The 17,183-nt window shown below is 39.2% G+C and overlaps 1 protein-coding gene across 1 annotated transcript in view; it reads right to left on the reverse strand.

Moving 5' to 3' along the window:
- The window catches only part of GRHL2 (grainyhead like transcription factor 2), an 86,383-nt gene that overhangs the window by 48,810 nt on the left and 20,390 nt on the right, over positions 1-17,183 (reverse strand). Inside the window, exons 6-8 of the mRNA XM_007431054.4 lie at positions 10,957-11,113; positions 9,312-9,423; positions 2,660-2,754 (exon numbers count right to left, since the gene is read on the reverse strand). Of these exons, the coding sequence (XP_007431116.1) occupies positions 2,660-2,754; positions 9,312-9,423; positions 10,957-11,113 (364 nt within the window). The remainder of the gene's footprint in view (positions 1-2,659; positions 2,755-9,311; positions 9,424-10,956; positions 11,114-17,183) is intronic.

The following is a 17,183-nucleotide window of genomic DNA, read 5'->3' on the forward strand; positions in this document are numbered from 1 at the left end:
ACTTGGAGATTTAGCCCTAACCCTAACCTCAACCCGTGGGCCATATGTTGAACAGGCCTATCTAAAGCAATGTTTTAGAACCAGTGATACTGCACAATATGTCAAGGTGTCCAGACAGCACCAACTCAGAAAGGATAGCTGCAAAGGATAGGGAGTGCATTTCAGGATTCGGAGAGTGTGTGATGGGTGTACATGGAAACTAGCCACCATGAGAGATCTTCATGATCATAGCCACAAGGCACACAAGTCCTCCAAGATGATCTGGGCCATCCCAGTGGGATCTTAGTAAGACCCTAAGGTATTGCTACAAATAAGTAAAGGCTGAGATGTTGCAGCATACTGTCCTAATTATTATTTTTTTACTTAAAATGATACAAAAAAGAACTCAGGTGGGCAGTGAGCTTGGTGAGCATCAAGGGAATGTCTGCAGACACAGTAGAACCATGTACATAATCTGATTTATAGACTCATTTCTGTGAGAAAAGCATTTTCCTGTGGTATTATCCCACATGGTTGTGGAAGAGTCCCAACTGTATAGGAATGACTGATACGATGCAGATGCCAGATTCACATATGGCTCAGTAGTACAAGAGTGCATCACAAGGAAGAGGACCCTAAGCTATTTGGGTGTGAGGGTGGCTATGCTCATCAAATACAATGACATCAACAAAGTAGCATATGTTCAAAGAGCGACGATAATGTTGAAGACTAGTTCCTATGAGGAAAATGGAAGGAAGTGCATATATTTAGCTTGTAGAAGAGACAATTAATACCAACTTCCAACATGTTGCATGGTCCATAAATGTTCCATTGATTATGCTGGCTGGAGCTAATGGGAATGGAAATTCAGAACATCTGTCAAGCAGAGATTGTACAACGTATAGAAGTACAATTCCTGTACTACACAATGGACTATTTGCCTCAGTAATTCCAGGAGATATTGTTCCTTCATCTGCAAATATTAGTGGTCCAATTTCTAGTGGACAGGGCTATGGATGCTTTTTTGAACAAATGGATTTCCCTCTTGCAACATTCTTCTGCTCCTGATATCACAATAGGCAACTTGGAATCATTCAATCAAAACATCCATAGAGAAATGCACTGGTTCACTATATTACATTTATATCTATGCCATCACAGTTATTCTGAGTGAAAGATCTCGCTATTCCACTGAGACCTGGTTTCCTCTGTAAAGTAGCTGTAAAGTGTTTTCAGCCACACTGACTTAATCAAACAAGACAAAATGCTGTAGCATCAATTCATGCTGAATTTACACAGTTTGTAACAATAATACTGTATAATGAGAATTGCCTTGGATAAAAGGAAGTAAACCACTAAAAAGAACTTGACACAGCTTTTTGTGTTTCTGGGTCTAATTTTGGAGAAGCCTCCAGAACAGTATATCATGAAGCTAAGAAAAACCCAGCCAACTGCTTTTGAAGCAGTATCACTGATATGACTTTGTCTGAATCAACTTTATTGATATCTGGAGATCTGGAGCTGGGTTCAAGGGTATCAGTGGGGTGGGGCAGGGGGACTGTGTTTAAATCTGGAAATGGTGTCATGATCCAAGTGACACAATGGTTGCCATTTTGCAGATGTTGACCTTCTCCCCTTGCAGACACCCCTGAACCCAGCTCTATATCTCCAGGTAGTGATAAAGTTGATTCAGACAAATGCTTTTCAGCAAGAGTTGCTTCAAAAGTATTACCTGGCCATTTTACTTCAAGGGGTGATTCTCTTTATCCCCCAGGTACACTTAAGGCCAATGCGCTGTTAGTCCTAGAAAGTATTACTGCATGATGTGCCATTCCCCAAAGTCACCCTCATCTGCTATTAAAGTGAAGACCCACTTCATGTAGATCTTTTATCCTATTTCTTCATCTCAAGTGCAGGAAAATAGGCTAACAGTGTGAATAATTTATACAAATGGACTACATAAATGGAGATGATTTCTCTGTGGGAAAGACAAATACCTATGCAACTTGAAATGAAGTATATGCCAACTTCATTCTTTGCACCCAGAAAGTCCAAAGTTCAGCTTGGGAAACCCCATGTAAGATCAGGGAAGAGAACTCTCTGAAACTACTGGAACGCAAAGGCTTTTTTTTACAGATCTTGTTAAGCCATAATATTTGCTTTTAACTTAGTGTGATGCTTGAACCCATCCATTATGTTTTAGTTTTAGGCATGAATGGAACTATTACTTTTTAACCAACCAAGCGTTCCTAAAATCCTGACTTCATATTTATCGACATGTAGACACTTTCAAGCTAAATGGTCCAATGTTCCTAATAAAAGAGGATACCTTGTGCAGTCCTTCAAAATATCATTCTGAAATAGCTTCAAAGTTACAGTTCACTGGAACTGACATTTGGTATTTAAACAAGGGTAATTTAAAAGATCCCAAAGATTGGCAATCTTGGACTAATAAGTTCTAAACAGCAGAAGATCCATTATTAAAATGGATGTATTTTTTATGGATATACAGTAGATGTACATCCTATCTTTTACTCAGGAGCTTCTGGTAGCACACATAGTGTGCTTGGCTCTATTTTTTCCCACAATAATGCAAAATATTGCCTTAGGTTCTGTTTGCTGAGCAATTCTGCATGTTACCCTACAAAATTTATGCATTTTTGGCAGGGTGGGGTCTTACCTTTGCCTCTTCATTAACATCCCAAGTGAACGATACAGCATTATAAGCAATTTCTTCAATGTTTCCAATGGTGTTGAAGCTTTCCTTATAATCAGCTGTAACAAACAACACAACAAATCACAGATGCTTTTATAAAATACAGACAATTGTCCTTACATTCCAGTATATTTTCTTGTTATTCATGACTTTCATTTTAGTACTGCTGTTCTGGCCCAGTTTGCTGACACCAATATTTTATAAACCATCTTACAACTATTCTTCAAACTTGGTAAAAAGGTACTTGAAAAATTAATCAGGTTCCCACTTATTAGCCTAATTATGTCAGCTAGAGCTTAATTTTGGTTGATTGCATTCTATTAGTCAATATTTTATTGAGGGAGTTAATTATAGAAGAAATAATGGGGTTCTACACTGGCACCAATCAACTGTAGATGCCAACTATGTTTAGCTTTAAGTAATTTTTTGCAAATCCCACTGAAACAAATAACCAGAGACTCCAGTTGTCCTTTCTCTTTGTATTACAAACATTCACTATTGGCAAACAGGTGGATGGACAAGACCTTCTTGCACAGTCCAGGAGTAGAAGAGGGAGAACATAAAAAACAAGGCCAAGTATAGCATGACAGAAGAAGCAGAAGAGGCACCACCTGGAGTGGGAGACCCTGACAAAAGTAACACATGGCCTCATCGCCATTAAATTAGACTACTGCAATGCTCTTTATGTGGGGCTGCCTTTGAAGATTATTCAGAAACTGCAGTTCGTGCATAATGCAGCAGCCTACATGCTAATGTGCAAGAGCAGCTAGAGCCATATGACACCTGCACTGTAGGCACTGCAGTAGCTCTCAGTAGTTTTTCAGATACAATTTAAAGCAGGGTTTCTCAAAGTACAGCCTGCAGGCTGGATACGGCCCGCCAGGGTCATTTATCCAGCCCGCCCGCCTGATTGGCCGCCACTGCTGTCTGTCAGAAGCGGAAGTGTTGGGGCTGTGTCGGGAGCTGCGGGCAATGCACAAGGAGGGAGATCGCAGAGCCGGACTATTCTACATGACAGGTATGCTGGGTCCGGCGGCTCTCCTCCTCTCCTCATGTTTTTTTCAAACTATAATCCGGCCCCCCAACATTCTGAGGGACCGTGAACTGGCCCCCTGTTTAAAAAGTTTGAAGACCCCTGATTTAAAGTGTTGGTTTTAACCTATAAAGCACAACATGCCTTGGCTTCCAGTTATCTCCAGGTGGAACTGGCCTGGCCTGTGTGCTGGTCCAGGTTGGGGAGGTTCAACAACTCCCTCCACAATGTTTTTCCACAGTGGTCCCCACTTTGTAGAAACAACTCCAAGTGGTAGTGGCAGTTGCGGTTTGAAAGGCTGTTAAAAAGGGCTTTGAGAATCAATGTCATGGTGGTTAGATTGGGTAGTGCCTATTCCTGCTCTTTTCTTTTTACGTTTAATTCTATTATTGTTATGCTTTTATTATTTTTACAGTTTTACTGTTGCATATTCTGGGACCATTGTACATTTATGGCTTATTTATACTGCCAACCATTGGGAATCACTCCCAATGCAATGGTATATAACAAATAAATGAATTGTTCATGGGTTGAAGAAGGAAGTACAGTTATCACACCCTGGGCAGCTTTCCATGATGCAGTTTTGTGCCAAACTAGTTTGGCTGGAAGGGAAGAAAGAACACGAATGTTCTGTATGATACATTGCTGATCTCTTAATAATGGTCTAGATCAGTGTTTCTCAATGCTAGCAAGTTTAAGATATGTGGACTTCAAGTCCCAAAATTCCCCAGCCAGCCATGCTGGCTAGGGAATTCTGAGAGTTGAAGTCCACATCTTAAACTTGCTAAGGTTGAGAAACACTGATTTCGAGATTGCTAGTTTATCATCTGCCCTGGGATTGCAACACATTCTATGCCCTGAGATTCCTTTACACTCATCAAACTAGATTTATAGAAATTTCAAATTTTTGAATAGTGACCTAAATATTCTGAAAGTAGAACCCTTATGGTGTTTCTTTAAAAATTCTAAACATTCACTTTCAAAATAAATTCATGGATAATATAAACCCAAAAATCAACTTTCTGAAATGATATTGTTACAGAATTAAACTAATTTAACATCACACGAGCAAAACGGTATATTTCTATAATGAACATGTGGAAAATTTCTACCCATTCTCTTGCCCCTCCTTCATTTTCTATAAAAATGAAACACGTTCTATTCAGGAGACCATTAATATTCTCAACAGTATTTACATGATAGAAATCTGACTGACTATAAAGAAAGAATTCAGTGTAGACACTTCTGAAAGGCTGGGAAGCTGTCCGGACAAGCGAAACAATCTTCTTGGAATGTCGAACACACCAGAGGGCACAAAAATCTGTGGAATTTTCAAATGAGAGATTTGGCTTTCTGTAAGAGGAAGATTCCCAGATGTCCGTGTTTCAGATTTTTAATCTACCTAGTGAAAAAAAATTGGGCCATCTTTCACAACACAGAACTGTGTTATCAAGTTAAGTTACTGCTGCAGGATAATTAAGAATATTAGATGGAATATTAGAAATAATGTCAAGGATTAACATCATAAAGTAAAACCCTAAATTCCAATAGGGAGCACACCATCTCCCCTTCCCTACATCTTCCTCTTCCTCCTCTTCTTCTTCTTCTGCCTTCTCTCTAAAACTGCCTGTTCCCCTGGCTTTTTTTACTTTACTATATATATCCAATTTATACGGCTGCCCATCTATGGGTACCCAAACTTTGGGTAGCGAACAAGCAAAAACAAGGCAAAATAAAACTTCCCATTAAAACGAAACAAAAATAAAGCAAGTCGAGGTCCAATACAATCTTCATAGGCATCAATCACAGGCACCCATGCCAGAACTCCTATTGCTAACATCCTGGCCCCAATGCCTGGAAAAAGAAACAAGTCTTCATGGCCTTCCAGAAAGCCAACAGAGTTGGGACCATCCCAATCTTGGGAGGGGGGGAAGGCTGTTCCATAAGGCAAGCACCATGATAGAGAAGGCACATGTCCGGGGGCCACCAGGTAACACTGTATCACCAAGAGTATCTGGAGGATGTCCACTCTGCCAGATTTGGTAGGGTAGGCAGAAATCACCAGGAAGAGGCAGTCCCTCAACTAACCTAGTCCCAAACCATGTAGGGCTTTAAAGGTGACAGCCAGCACTTTGAATTTCACCTGGAAACCTAACAGGAGACAGTGCAGCTGCCAAAAGATAAAGGAGGGCCGGGATAGATACATTACCACCATCCTGGGCCACCAGATGTCATCAACCAATATGATCAAGTGTCCCCTTCGCTCTCTTGGCAGTTTCATGGATTCAACTCAGTGCACAATGACAAAAGTAGAACGGAGGAATAGTGATAAGGAAGAACCCTATTCTAGGTGGGGGCAGTGAGAATATCTCAGAGCATAGTATTATTAGACCCACACCCACTCTTTCTGATTCATATAATTATTGTAATATTTTCCAAAATTCTATAGATACAGTATAAAAGAAAATCATTAGACACTTATTCAGAGCTCATCAAACTATCACAAGAACAGTGTTTTCTGAGTCATGTGACTGTCTAACATTGTTGGGCAACAACTCTAACAATTCAGAACCCCCTACATGAGGGTTATGAGAATTATAGTTCAAGAATATGTTGGAATTTATTTTAAGGAAAGATGGTACTTAGGAAACTAGCTTGGGAGACTGAAACAGCACATCATTTTTCAAAACCACCCCTACACCTAGTGTTATGCACATTAAATAATTAATAATCCTAAACCAGAAATTTATTTACTAATATTAATCCATTGGATCCAAAGCCTTCTTTTGGATTTGAGATAACATCAAACTTAGGAGAGATCTAAATATGTCCTTTACTTTACATGTTGATTTAAATATGTGATCTAAACATGTTCTTTACATGTTTCAGTGTGAGAATTCTTTCTTCAAAAAATGCCTGGGAAACAAGATATGGAAAACTTCTCTGTCATCTGTTGGCATGAAACCTGCAAGTGCCCGCACGAAAGCCCTCTGAGAAGAAAGATGGGGCACTTTGCCCAAAAACTTGCAAACAAAAACAATGAAGGTTTCCTGTTAAAAGTACTTCTTTTTTTAGGCAATTTTCCCCAGATAATGTGCCTTAACCGTTGCTCAATATTCATAATATGCTGATGCAGGTGACTTTTCAGGTTTGACCAGTGGTTAAACTATATAATTGGTAACTGAACTGATTTTTATCTGATAATGCTATGAGAAACCTTTTTTTTTTTTTTTTTGTAATAATGTTTTGATAGTTCATAAAATGTGGTAGTTTATTGTTGATCTTAATTCTTAGTGTTTAGGTGCATTTTTCTTTTTACTTGCTTACCATTCCCTTTATTTCGGAAAAGAGATCCCTATGCCTTTTCAAAGACCGCAGTTTTTGAAGGCTTCTTGGAAAATGGATAAATGATTGACAATGCAGTCTCCATCTGCTTCCTCCTAAAGTCACAGCTCAGCAGTGGCCCTCTCCTAAGTAAAATGTTTCTAGAAAGGCAGCTAAACAGATTTTTATCTTTATAATGTAAATACACTCCAAACATAGAGCCTAAGTGTTTGAATATCTTCTCCTTATAGTATTTTGCTAAGGTTTTTACCCCCTAATTCTTGTACAAATATCAGAAGCAATACGGCATGACAAACCTGAAGAACAGAAGATTGGGGGAGGGCGGATTTGGTAGCAATCTTCAAGCAGCTGTCCTAACGCAGAACTAGAATCAGTTGGTGTAAAATTGCAGAGAAGTTTAGGAGAAAATTGCTAAGAACAAGAGCTGTTCAAGAAAAGAACAGGGTGCCCCAGAAGTGGTGGGTTCTCCCTTGTCAGAGTGGATGTCCATAATAGCTTTGTCAGAGATACTGTACTCACATTCTACACACAGATTATACATTAAGCATGGGGCTGGACCAGATGACGTCCAAAATTCCTATGATTCTAAACCAGGTAAAAACACAAAAGATAGAGAGTTTAACTCTTCAACTGAGCAACAGAGAGGTCTGAGCAGATTCCATCGATGGGAACTTTCTATTTTATACAAAACAATGGAATATTGCATTGGCACAATTGAGTAAATGGAACAGTTTTGCCCTAAAAGGAACTAAGTAGTCCTCCATGTGCTGTGTCCAGTTAATATCAGCATAAGTGAAAGTTAAACTCTGGCAAAAGAACAGAAGAATCAGGAAAAGCTGATTACCCCTGAGAGAGAAAGAAAGACTAAGGAAAAGAGAGTATAGCCTATAATAACACTGTTCAAATAGTTAATACTAGCCTGTAATCTCTTATAAATCTTATAATCTCTTATAAATCTTTTCTAATAAGAAGTATGATTTGTGTGAGCAGTCGGGTATGCTGAACAGCTATGGGAAACTTTTTGTTTTAAAAGACAAAGGGAGTACAACACTGCTCCCTTATGAAGTATTTCCACCTGGCAAGGAAAAGGAAGAAGGGCTGATGGCCCATTGACCCTAATGCTCCCAACCTGGATTTCAGTACCAAGAAGACAGATGGTAGGCCAGGTCTTAACAAGATGAAAGGCTTTCATAAAAATGATGAAGGCAGCGTCATGCCATTGTGTTGCAAGGTCTGCTCCTTTTGTACATGTATGTGATGCTGCAATGCAATTCCATCATGCCATCGTCTCCCTGAGCTGGATAGGCCAAAACTTTACAAAAGCCTGAAAATTAGTTAATTTTAATTAATCTAATTATTTTAAAAGCCTTAATAAAACTCTGCTTTTCAGTTGGTGGGCTAGGACCACCATGTTGGGTAACCACAGGAGATAAAGTGATAGATGGACCTATACCACCAATCACTTTTGATCTTTTGTCAGTTATTTTGAAAGATGGAGAAAGAAAATGAATTAGAAATAGGGAGAAGAGGAGAAGGGGGGGTTAGGAAAGATGGACATGTAAAGCAGCCTTCCCTAGCTTAGATATCTCCAGATGTCTTGGACTGGAACTCCCAGGATTCCTAATGAGATACAGCCCAGCACATCAAGAAGATACCAGGAGCAGTAAAAAACTAGTGTCAAATACAGCACATCTCATGTAGGAGTGGTCAGTTGGAAAGATATTATGGGAATGTGTGTGACTAGTTACCATGGTGATGAGAGAGAGTAAGTTATCTGAGTGGGCAGTTTGGAGACAGAAAACTGATGAGAAATTCTGGGAAGCTGGAATCTGTAGTTTTGAATTTACTTTGAACATATGAGTTGCTTATTCTGCTACTCTTATAACAGGTTTTTTTTTTTTATTACTAGTTCACCTAAAAATATTTAACACATAAAATAAATTCAGTTTAGGTTTTGAAGAACATGTAGACTTTGCTTAGACTGAATACTTATTCTCCCAGAAATATTACATATTTCAAACGGTGAAGCCCCATACCGTGAGTTTGCACCAACTGTGAAAAATACTTTAGTGCAGCCTTGTTGCATACCACAACCAGACGGGGTTTACCAATTGGCTATTCTCACTTCAGAATAAATTTCATTTCTGGACATGCCTATTCTGGTTCCCCAGCTGCAAGTCTCCAAGGTAATGAAAAGCGTCAGTGAAGATGGGAGTCACAGGTCTGCTTATCACTCACCAATGTCCAAGACCCTCTGTTTAGCTGTGTGCTGTCGTGAATGCCAATATTTCCAGTGCTTCAGCTGCTCATCCCGGTTTTTATCTTCACTGAATACAACCATGATCACACTCTAGAAAGACCACACAACAAACATCAAATGGTTATGGTCAATAAACTGAAATGCTAAGGAACATAACTGTTCTCCTTTTAGATTCCATCAACCAGTCATGTCTCAATTTTTTTTCTTAAAGTACCTTGTTTAGTATAAGGCAATCAGGCTCCCATGTCAAGAGAAACAGAGGAAGAAACTCATTGTTGAAACCTAACAACAATTACCATCAAAAGCAATCAATTTACAGAAATATGGGTTGAAAAAGTCAATTAAGTCTACTGAGTCCTATAACCTCCTTACTGCAGGAATCCATATTAAAGCATCCCCCAGGGACAGCTGTTTAAGATCTGTTTGTACATGTCCAGTGAAGCAGAGCCCGCCACTGTCTTACTGACTGGTCATACTGGACAAAGAATTCCTGGCTGAACTACCAACTACCCACATTCTCAGCAGTTGGAGAGTCTGTCCACCCTTTTGATTTCCCATAATGTCCTAGACTAGAGCCATGTTATTTCAGGCGCATAGTATCACTGAACTGGTGTTTAGATCGAACTGCCCAGTATTGCTCTGAACAGCTAGATAGAAAACAAGTGAAAAAAAGTCCCAGCCCTGCCAACTGACCAAAAATGGCAGCCTCACTTGGCACTCAATCAACCCAAATTAGAAACAAGTGTGGCCACTCCCAGATAACAAACCACAATAATTCCTTCTTATAAAACTTAGTAAATGAATGGCAGAATTATGAAATCTGTGGATTGCCATTACCCACAACTCATGTTTAGAGCTCCAAACATCTTGGGGATATAGATATCAAAAGAACTGTCTTCTCCCCCTGAAGCGTGCCTGAATCTTAGCATCGTCATTACAGATCTTTCTCCAGGTCTCCCTACCTTCTGGAGTGTTTTTCTTTCTGGTACCTTACATATAAAATACTCCAAGAGATTTGCTTGGCATTAAATATGATGCCTTATTTACCCAATGAAAGATTTTTATTTGCTTGTATTCCTAGTATAAGCTGTTTTTAACTGATGCTTTCAGGTGTTCTGAAAGCAATACTGGCCCATATATCTTCTGTCCATACACAAGAATGCTCAAAAGCTGGGAAAGGGTCTCAAAATGGCCCTACTGAACTTCAAAGAGATGTAGCCGTCTTGATATTTTAAGATGTGGGTTTGAAGGGGCACTTTCCAAAGTATTCACTTCTAATAGCTTTTGCACAACCCTCCTCATTATCATGTTATCTTGTAGAAGAAAAAGTTGCCATATAAGTTTCTGAAACTGCCAAACAAAACATCAACATTTCAAATAAACAGACAAAACTTAAAATAATTTAGCACTCCATAACAGGTGTAGTGGTCCGTGACATTTTGCACTGAGAATTCCCTTTCAGGTCCCTGACTCACAATCTTTTTGGAGAAGAATGAGCTTAAGCTTCTGTTAAGGTCATGGTGGTCATAACTATATTCACATTTCAGCAGAATGAAAACATGGGCGCACATTGAAAGTCTTTAGCAAACCAACATTATCAATCCCATGCAACACTAGCCATACCCGGACTTTGCTGATTGGATATCTGAAGCATTTGTTGTCTCCAGCTTCACTCAGTGTTATGGCATAAAACTGCCCTTTGTTTAAGTAAGTCATTGGTCCTTCTCCTTGTTTTTGACGGAGGGATTTAGTAGCTTCCAAAGTATACCGAAATGTGTTACTGTGAAGAAAATAAGAATAAACTTAGAAAGTATCGAGGGAGGGTTGAATGAAGGCCTTAACATTCTAAATCCATGCCTTAGATTGACGCAATACTTCATATAAATATGAATGATTGCAACCTTTTTTAATATTGTTATTAAGATGCAAGTTCAGCCATTGTTTATGTAACCACATATGCTAAGCGGATGTTATTTGTCTTAATAATGACACTCCAATAACAAACATTAAGCTGCACTATATAAAAGGCCACAACTGAAAATCCAACCCAGGTCAATGGCAACTATTTGGGACTTAGACATGGCCAATATCTAAGATATACCCAATCCAGACACAGCAGTGAAACTCATATAAAGTCCCTTGTCTACAGTATGCCCTGCTCAACAAAACAACCCCCCCAAAACACTCTCTTTGATTCAGATGGGAGCCTTGTATTAGCAATAACTGCTGCATGGGAGGAAATTTCTGGAATATTGCAGAACGGAAGAAAATAATTATGATTCTGTCCTGTGCACAACTATCCCGATGTGGATGAGGGAAAGTATGCTTCTTTTCCATGAATTTATTCATTTAGTTACTTAATGAATTTCTATCCTACTTTTTGTTCCTTCCACAGTCAAGTTGGCTTGCAATGATAAAAATGTGTGTGTGTGTGTGAAAAGAGAGAGACACCAACCAGCAGAGTGTATGGAGGGGGGAGTGACCTAGGTTCTAGTGCTTCCTTCGGTAGAGAAGCCAGCTGGGTGACTTTGGGCCAGTCACTGTCTCTCAGAGCTAGACCTGGAAAACATCTATCTACCAACCCACACTGGACCAGCATGGTGGATTACAGTGGTACCTTGGGTTACGAACTTAGTTCGTTCCGTGACTCTGGTCACAGCCCGAATTGGTCGCAACCCGAAGCAAATTTCCCCATAAGGTTCAATGTAATTACTGTTAATCCATTCTGGCGTGGAGGACAGGGAGGCGGCTATTGCTTGGAGGGAGAGTCCCCCTCCCTACAACCACGTGTCAGGGGCGGAAAATGGCCGCAGACCACGTGTCAGGGGCGGAAAAATGGCCACAGACCACGTGTCAGGGGCGGAAAATGGCCGCGGACCACGTGTCAGGGGCGGAAAAATGGCCGCAGACCGTGTCACGGGAGGGAAAATGGCCGCGTATCCTGTTCGTACCCCGAGGCAGAGTTCGCAAACCGAGGCAAAATTTTGCGACCGGAGCTGGTCGTAACCCAAAAAGTTCGTTAACAGAAGCGTTCGTAACCCGAGGTTCCACTGTATGTCTATAACCTTCCATGAAGAGGCCTTGATTCAGTATATGAATGATGTACTGATGATTATGATTATGACCATAAGTATTATATTCAAATAATATATAACATATACACAAATACACCACAGATTTAATGTAATATGCAAGCTGATTCTTAATTAAAAAAAAAACCCAGACTATGAACTAACTTGTTCTACCAAACTTGTCAACCCCCTGCTTACAGTCTTGTCAACTGGCAAAGATTTTAAAAAGCTAGCAAGATAGGTAGAATTGAAATCTTCCATTTATAACTTTTCTAAAACTCAGTAGAAGGAAAGGATAAAGTTCCATAATTAAAAAAATACAAAACCCCCCTCCCTATACATTTCACTTGATGATCTTGGACTATTTGACCTGGGAGTATAAGATATCAAGCATAGCTCTGAGCATACTGGAGCAAGGCCAGTTGAAAAATATAACTCTGAGGTAAAAATGCAGATTTTCAAGACAGTCCCACAATGATACTACTGAGACAGTGTGCTGAACAAAACCTATCATATCTCTTCTCATTAAGCTAAAATTTGTATTGAAATGACACCTTAATTTTCCATACTTACAGTAACAACCCTACCTCTGTACTTGTTCAAATCAAAGTTCAAAGATCTATCTTTGTAGGTAGATCTGTGTGATATGATAACACCACCAGGCACGATCACCACCAGAGCCAATGTTTAGAAAGTATGGCATGTTGTTCTTATTTTTTATATCTAAGAGCAACTGCCCAGAACGAAGCAAACTTCCGAACCTATCTCCAAACTCAGGACTATAGCTTCTCTGCACATATCAACCAGTAAAAATATCTTACGAAATGACAGGTTTGCAATCCAGTGATCCTTCATAACTGAACACTAGGTTTTATACTCAGTCTCAAATGAGCAAATTCAGCATAGATTTAAATATTTATTTATTTAGCAGGGATAGTAATGTAGTCTGCCATTTCACTCAGCTTCCTTCTGAGTTGCAATTCTTAGAGGGAGAATGGATTATCCCACTATTGTAATTCAAATACAAATTCAAAGTACTTGAGGTAGCTTGGTTTTGAATGGAATCATTAGTTTTACAAAAGACTTGCTCCTGGTGAAGACTGGATGTTGAGTCTCTCTTTCTTCTGCAATATTCCTCCCCCACAGAGGAGGATTACTCTTACTTTGTCCTATGCGTCTGTCTGCCTCTCTCACCTTCTCAAGCTCATATTAGTAATGAAATGAACAAAATTCTGTCTCAGCAAACGTTCAGAGGCCTGTTGCTTTTCAATTCTTTATCTCCTTTCCTGAGCCATCATTTGCTGCCTGGTGAATCTTAGTGTTTTAGTGAAAAACAAACTGGACCCAAGCCTAAATCTCCCTTCCCCTTTATTATATCAACGGTGTGATAACTGCCACACCCCACTGTGTGCACTATGTGCTGCATCATGATTATGAACATGCAACCAGCAGAATTCTAGCTTCTGGTCTTCAAGGGTCTTTTAAAAATTCCTGTGTTTCATGGAAACATGTTTTCAAGTCACTATATCATTGACAGCGTTCGCAGAGTGACAGGAGGATAAAGAAACAGTGGGTAAACACAACCAGAACCAAATTTAGCGTACTCTCTTTCACAAGTATGTGTGGTGGAGAAAGCTGGGATTTGAGAAACTGTCAGTAGTTGAAAGAGTGGTATCCCGTGGCTAGAAGTAGCAGGGTTCATTCTTACATTAACCTCCAATTCATGGATAAAGATATACTCTTTGGTTGTGCTATGAAACTATTTGAGTAGTAATGCTTTATTCTTGAAATCTAAATATACAAAATAGCCCATGTTAATTATATTGATAATATTCCTCTCTTTCACTTATTAAGAAGAAAGGTTCTGCTTTTGGGGAAAAAAAAAAAAGATAAGAACAGCTATCCTTTGCATTTTTAAAAAAGAATATATGCTGGAGGCAATGCAGCTAATGCTTTTGTAATGCAGTCTATCGCATACATTCCTCCACAGCTCTGTATTCATAAAGTAAAAAGTGAATTCCTTAATCCTTAAGTGAATTCCTTAAGAATCTGCACTGAGATTGCGGACCAGGGCTTTTTAACATGTTTATAAATGACTTAGAACAGGCAGTGCTTATGACCCCAAATTATTTCAAGTGGCCGAGTGAAAAAAAGGGCTTGAGAATTTTTTCCAAAGTGGGGAAATGGAAAATGCATTTTGGTCCAAATAACTCCAGTATAATGCACATTTGGGAAAAACAATCCTATCTTCACTTGTATGGAGACGATCTCTGAGCTGATAAGATCCTCAATAGCCCATAATTCAGTGAAAATGTCAATCCAGTGAAAATGTCAATCCGAGATGCAACAGCTAGGAAGGTGAATGCCAGACTATGGGTCATTAGGAAAGGGAGCAAAAACAAAACCACCAATATCATAATGTCTTTCTAAAGATATCTTGTGGATACATTTAGAATATTGGGCATAATTCCATTGCTGCCTCTCAACAAATTAATTCTGAAAAAGGCTGTATACAAAATGATGGGTAGAGCTGCAGCTTTTTTCAATTAGAAAAAAGGAAAATAATGGTAGAGTTGGTAGACATTTTTAAAATTATGCATGATGTGGAGAATGTGAATAGTGAATGTCTTTCCCCCTCTCATAATAATATAACTTGGATTTATCCAATGAAGATGAATGATAGAGGACTCTGGACAGATTAAAGCAGTCCTTCTCAGCCTTTCTACTCTGTTGGAACCCTTGAAATAATTTTCAGGTCTCAGTGAACCCCTGCATAAAAATGCCCAAAAATATGAAAACTTCACAGTACAATTCACTTCTAGCCTACATAATTGACGTTTTCAACAATTGCAAAGTGGCATTGATTCCAGCTGTGCAGGAATCCAAATGAGAGCATCTACAACTGAATGCTTTTTAGTCTGCATCAATGAAATACAGTTTCTAAATCACAGGAAATTGTTCTACTTCATTCTGTTCAAGTATTTTATCCAATTCTGAGAACTTGAAGAAAGATTCAGACAATCTTGAACAGGTTTGGAGAAGAATAATCAAGGGACTGAAAACTAAGTAATAGGAAAAGAAATCAAAGGTAGTATGAATGCTTAGTCAAGACTGAGGGAAATGACTCTTTTCAATTGTCTGAAGAGGTGCTACACAAAAGAAGGCCAAGAGTTATACCTTACCATTCTAGAGGGCAGAGTACTGAATTAAGTTTTCAGAAAGGCAGATCCTGCCTGTTTGGAAAAATGTGACTGGAACCAATTCCTAAGGGAAATAGTAAGCTCCCCCCGCCCCCCTTGGATATGCACCATTTGAATAGAAGTTGCTCAGCCATCTGCCAGGAATGATTTACTACCCCAGGCTATGCTGGAGGTGCCATGGAAATCTAGAACTGGTGGCTGGAGGTTGTTAGGGACTGGATGGAACAAAACAAGCTCAGATTAAATCTTATCAAGTTGCTGTTTGTCAATAAATATCTGGGTAATATGGAGATATCAGTCCTGGTAGTTATTCTTTATAGGATTGAGCTTCCCTTGCAAGACCTAATGGGGTTCCTCCTGGATTCTCAGTTCCTGGTTAAACAGCAGGTGGAAGCTGTGGCCAGAGAGCCTTCATCCAGTTTTGACTGATGTACCAGTTATGACCCATGACATGGACCAGATGCTCTGGAGATAGTTAACTTTCACCCTAATCACTGGACTACACTTTGTGTGAATCTGCCTTTGGAGATGACAAAATGCAGCACCTAGATTGCTAGTGGGAGCAGTCATCACAGGATCACACTAATTTTAAGGTCACTGTATTAGCTATCAATAGCTTTCTGGACTCAATTCAAAGCCCTGGTTATCACCTATAGAAACCCTATTCCGCCCTTGCCCTTCCAGCACAAACATCTAGTGAGGCCATGCCAAGAGCCCTTCACCATGTGAGGTGCAGGAGGCACGAGCTAGATGCCAGCCCTTTTCTATAGTAACCCTACATTCTGGAACATATTCCCTAGGAACTTACGTTTGGCTCTGTCCCATCTTGTAGTCCACAAGGTATCAAGACCATTTTATTTCAACGCGCCTTTGGTTCTGACTAATTATGGGCGACAATTATATCTAGATATATTATTGATTACATTTTTGTATTATTGTGATTTTGTTTTTATAGTTCCTTGTTCTAAACTACCCAGAGTCTTAAAAAATTGGGGAGGATGACAAATACTGACAAATAAATATGCAAAGTTTATTCTTAAATGAAGATTGCTGACTAGGAGCAACTAAGCTTCGAGGCATACAATTTCTTGCCCCATAATATTATATTCAATTAAAAGAAAAGGATCCATCTTATCCTGATGGAGTTACATAATCTATAAAAACTTTTTCCTTGTGAGCTAGTTCTATTTTGCACTGATACTAATGACAATTCAGATTATCTTAATTGTCTTTGGATTTTTCTCATTCTAGCCTTAGTAACTACAATGTTTCCTATGAAGCATTTCATGCTTGTATGTGAATCTAGCAACCATGTAGGAAGAACTGATCCTTACCACTTTCTTTCCTGATGGAGTGACAGTGTTGTTCCATATTAGTGCAAGGTAACACCTATATTACATTCATATATTACAGTAAGATGAAGAAATCCCTCTCACAACCGTGATATCTCTGGGTGCATATAAGATTTTCACTGGTGGGCTTCCCTTGGCCATCCAAAATGATGTGAAGAAGAATTTTCCAATGCTTGGCGTTACTTTGCTACATGGCACAAATAAAATGTACAAAATGCACCATTACT

The sequence above is a fragment of the Python bivittatus genome, unplaced genomic scaffold, assembly GCF_059951505.1.
Source record: "Python bivittatus isolate LINGU-HERP-01145 unplaced genomic scaffold, Pbiv_v1 ctg000590_np1212, whole genome shotgun sequence".
In the NCBI taxonomy this organism is placed as follows: Eukaryota; Metazoa; Chordata; class Lepidosauria; order Squamata; family Pythonidae; genus Python; species Python bivittatus.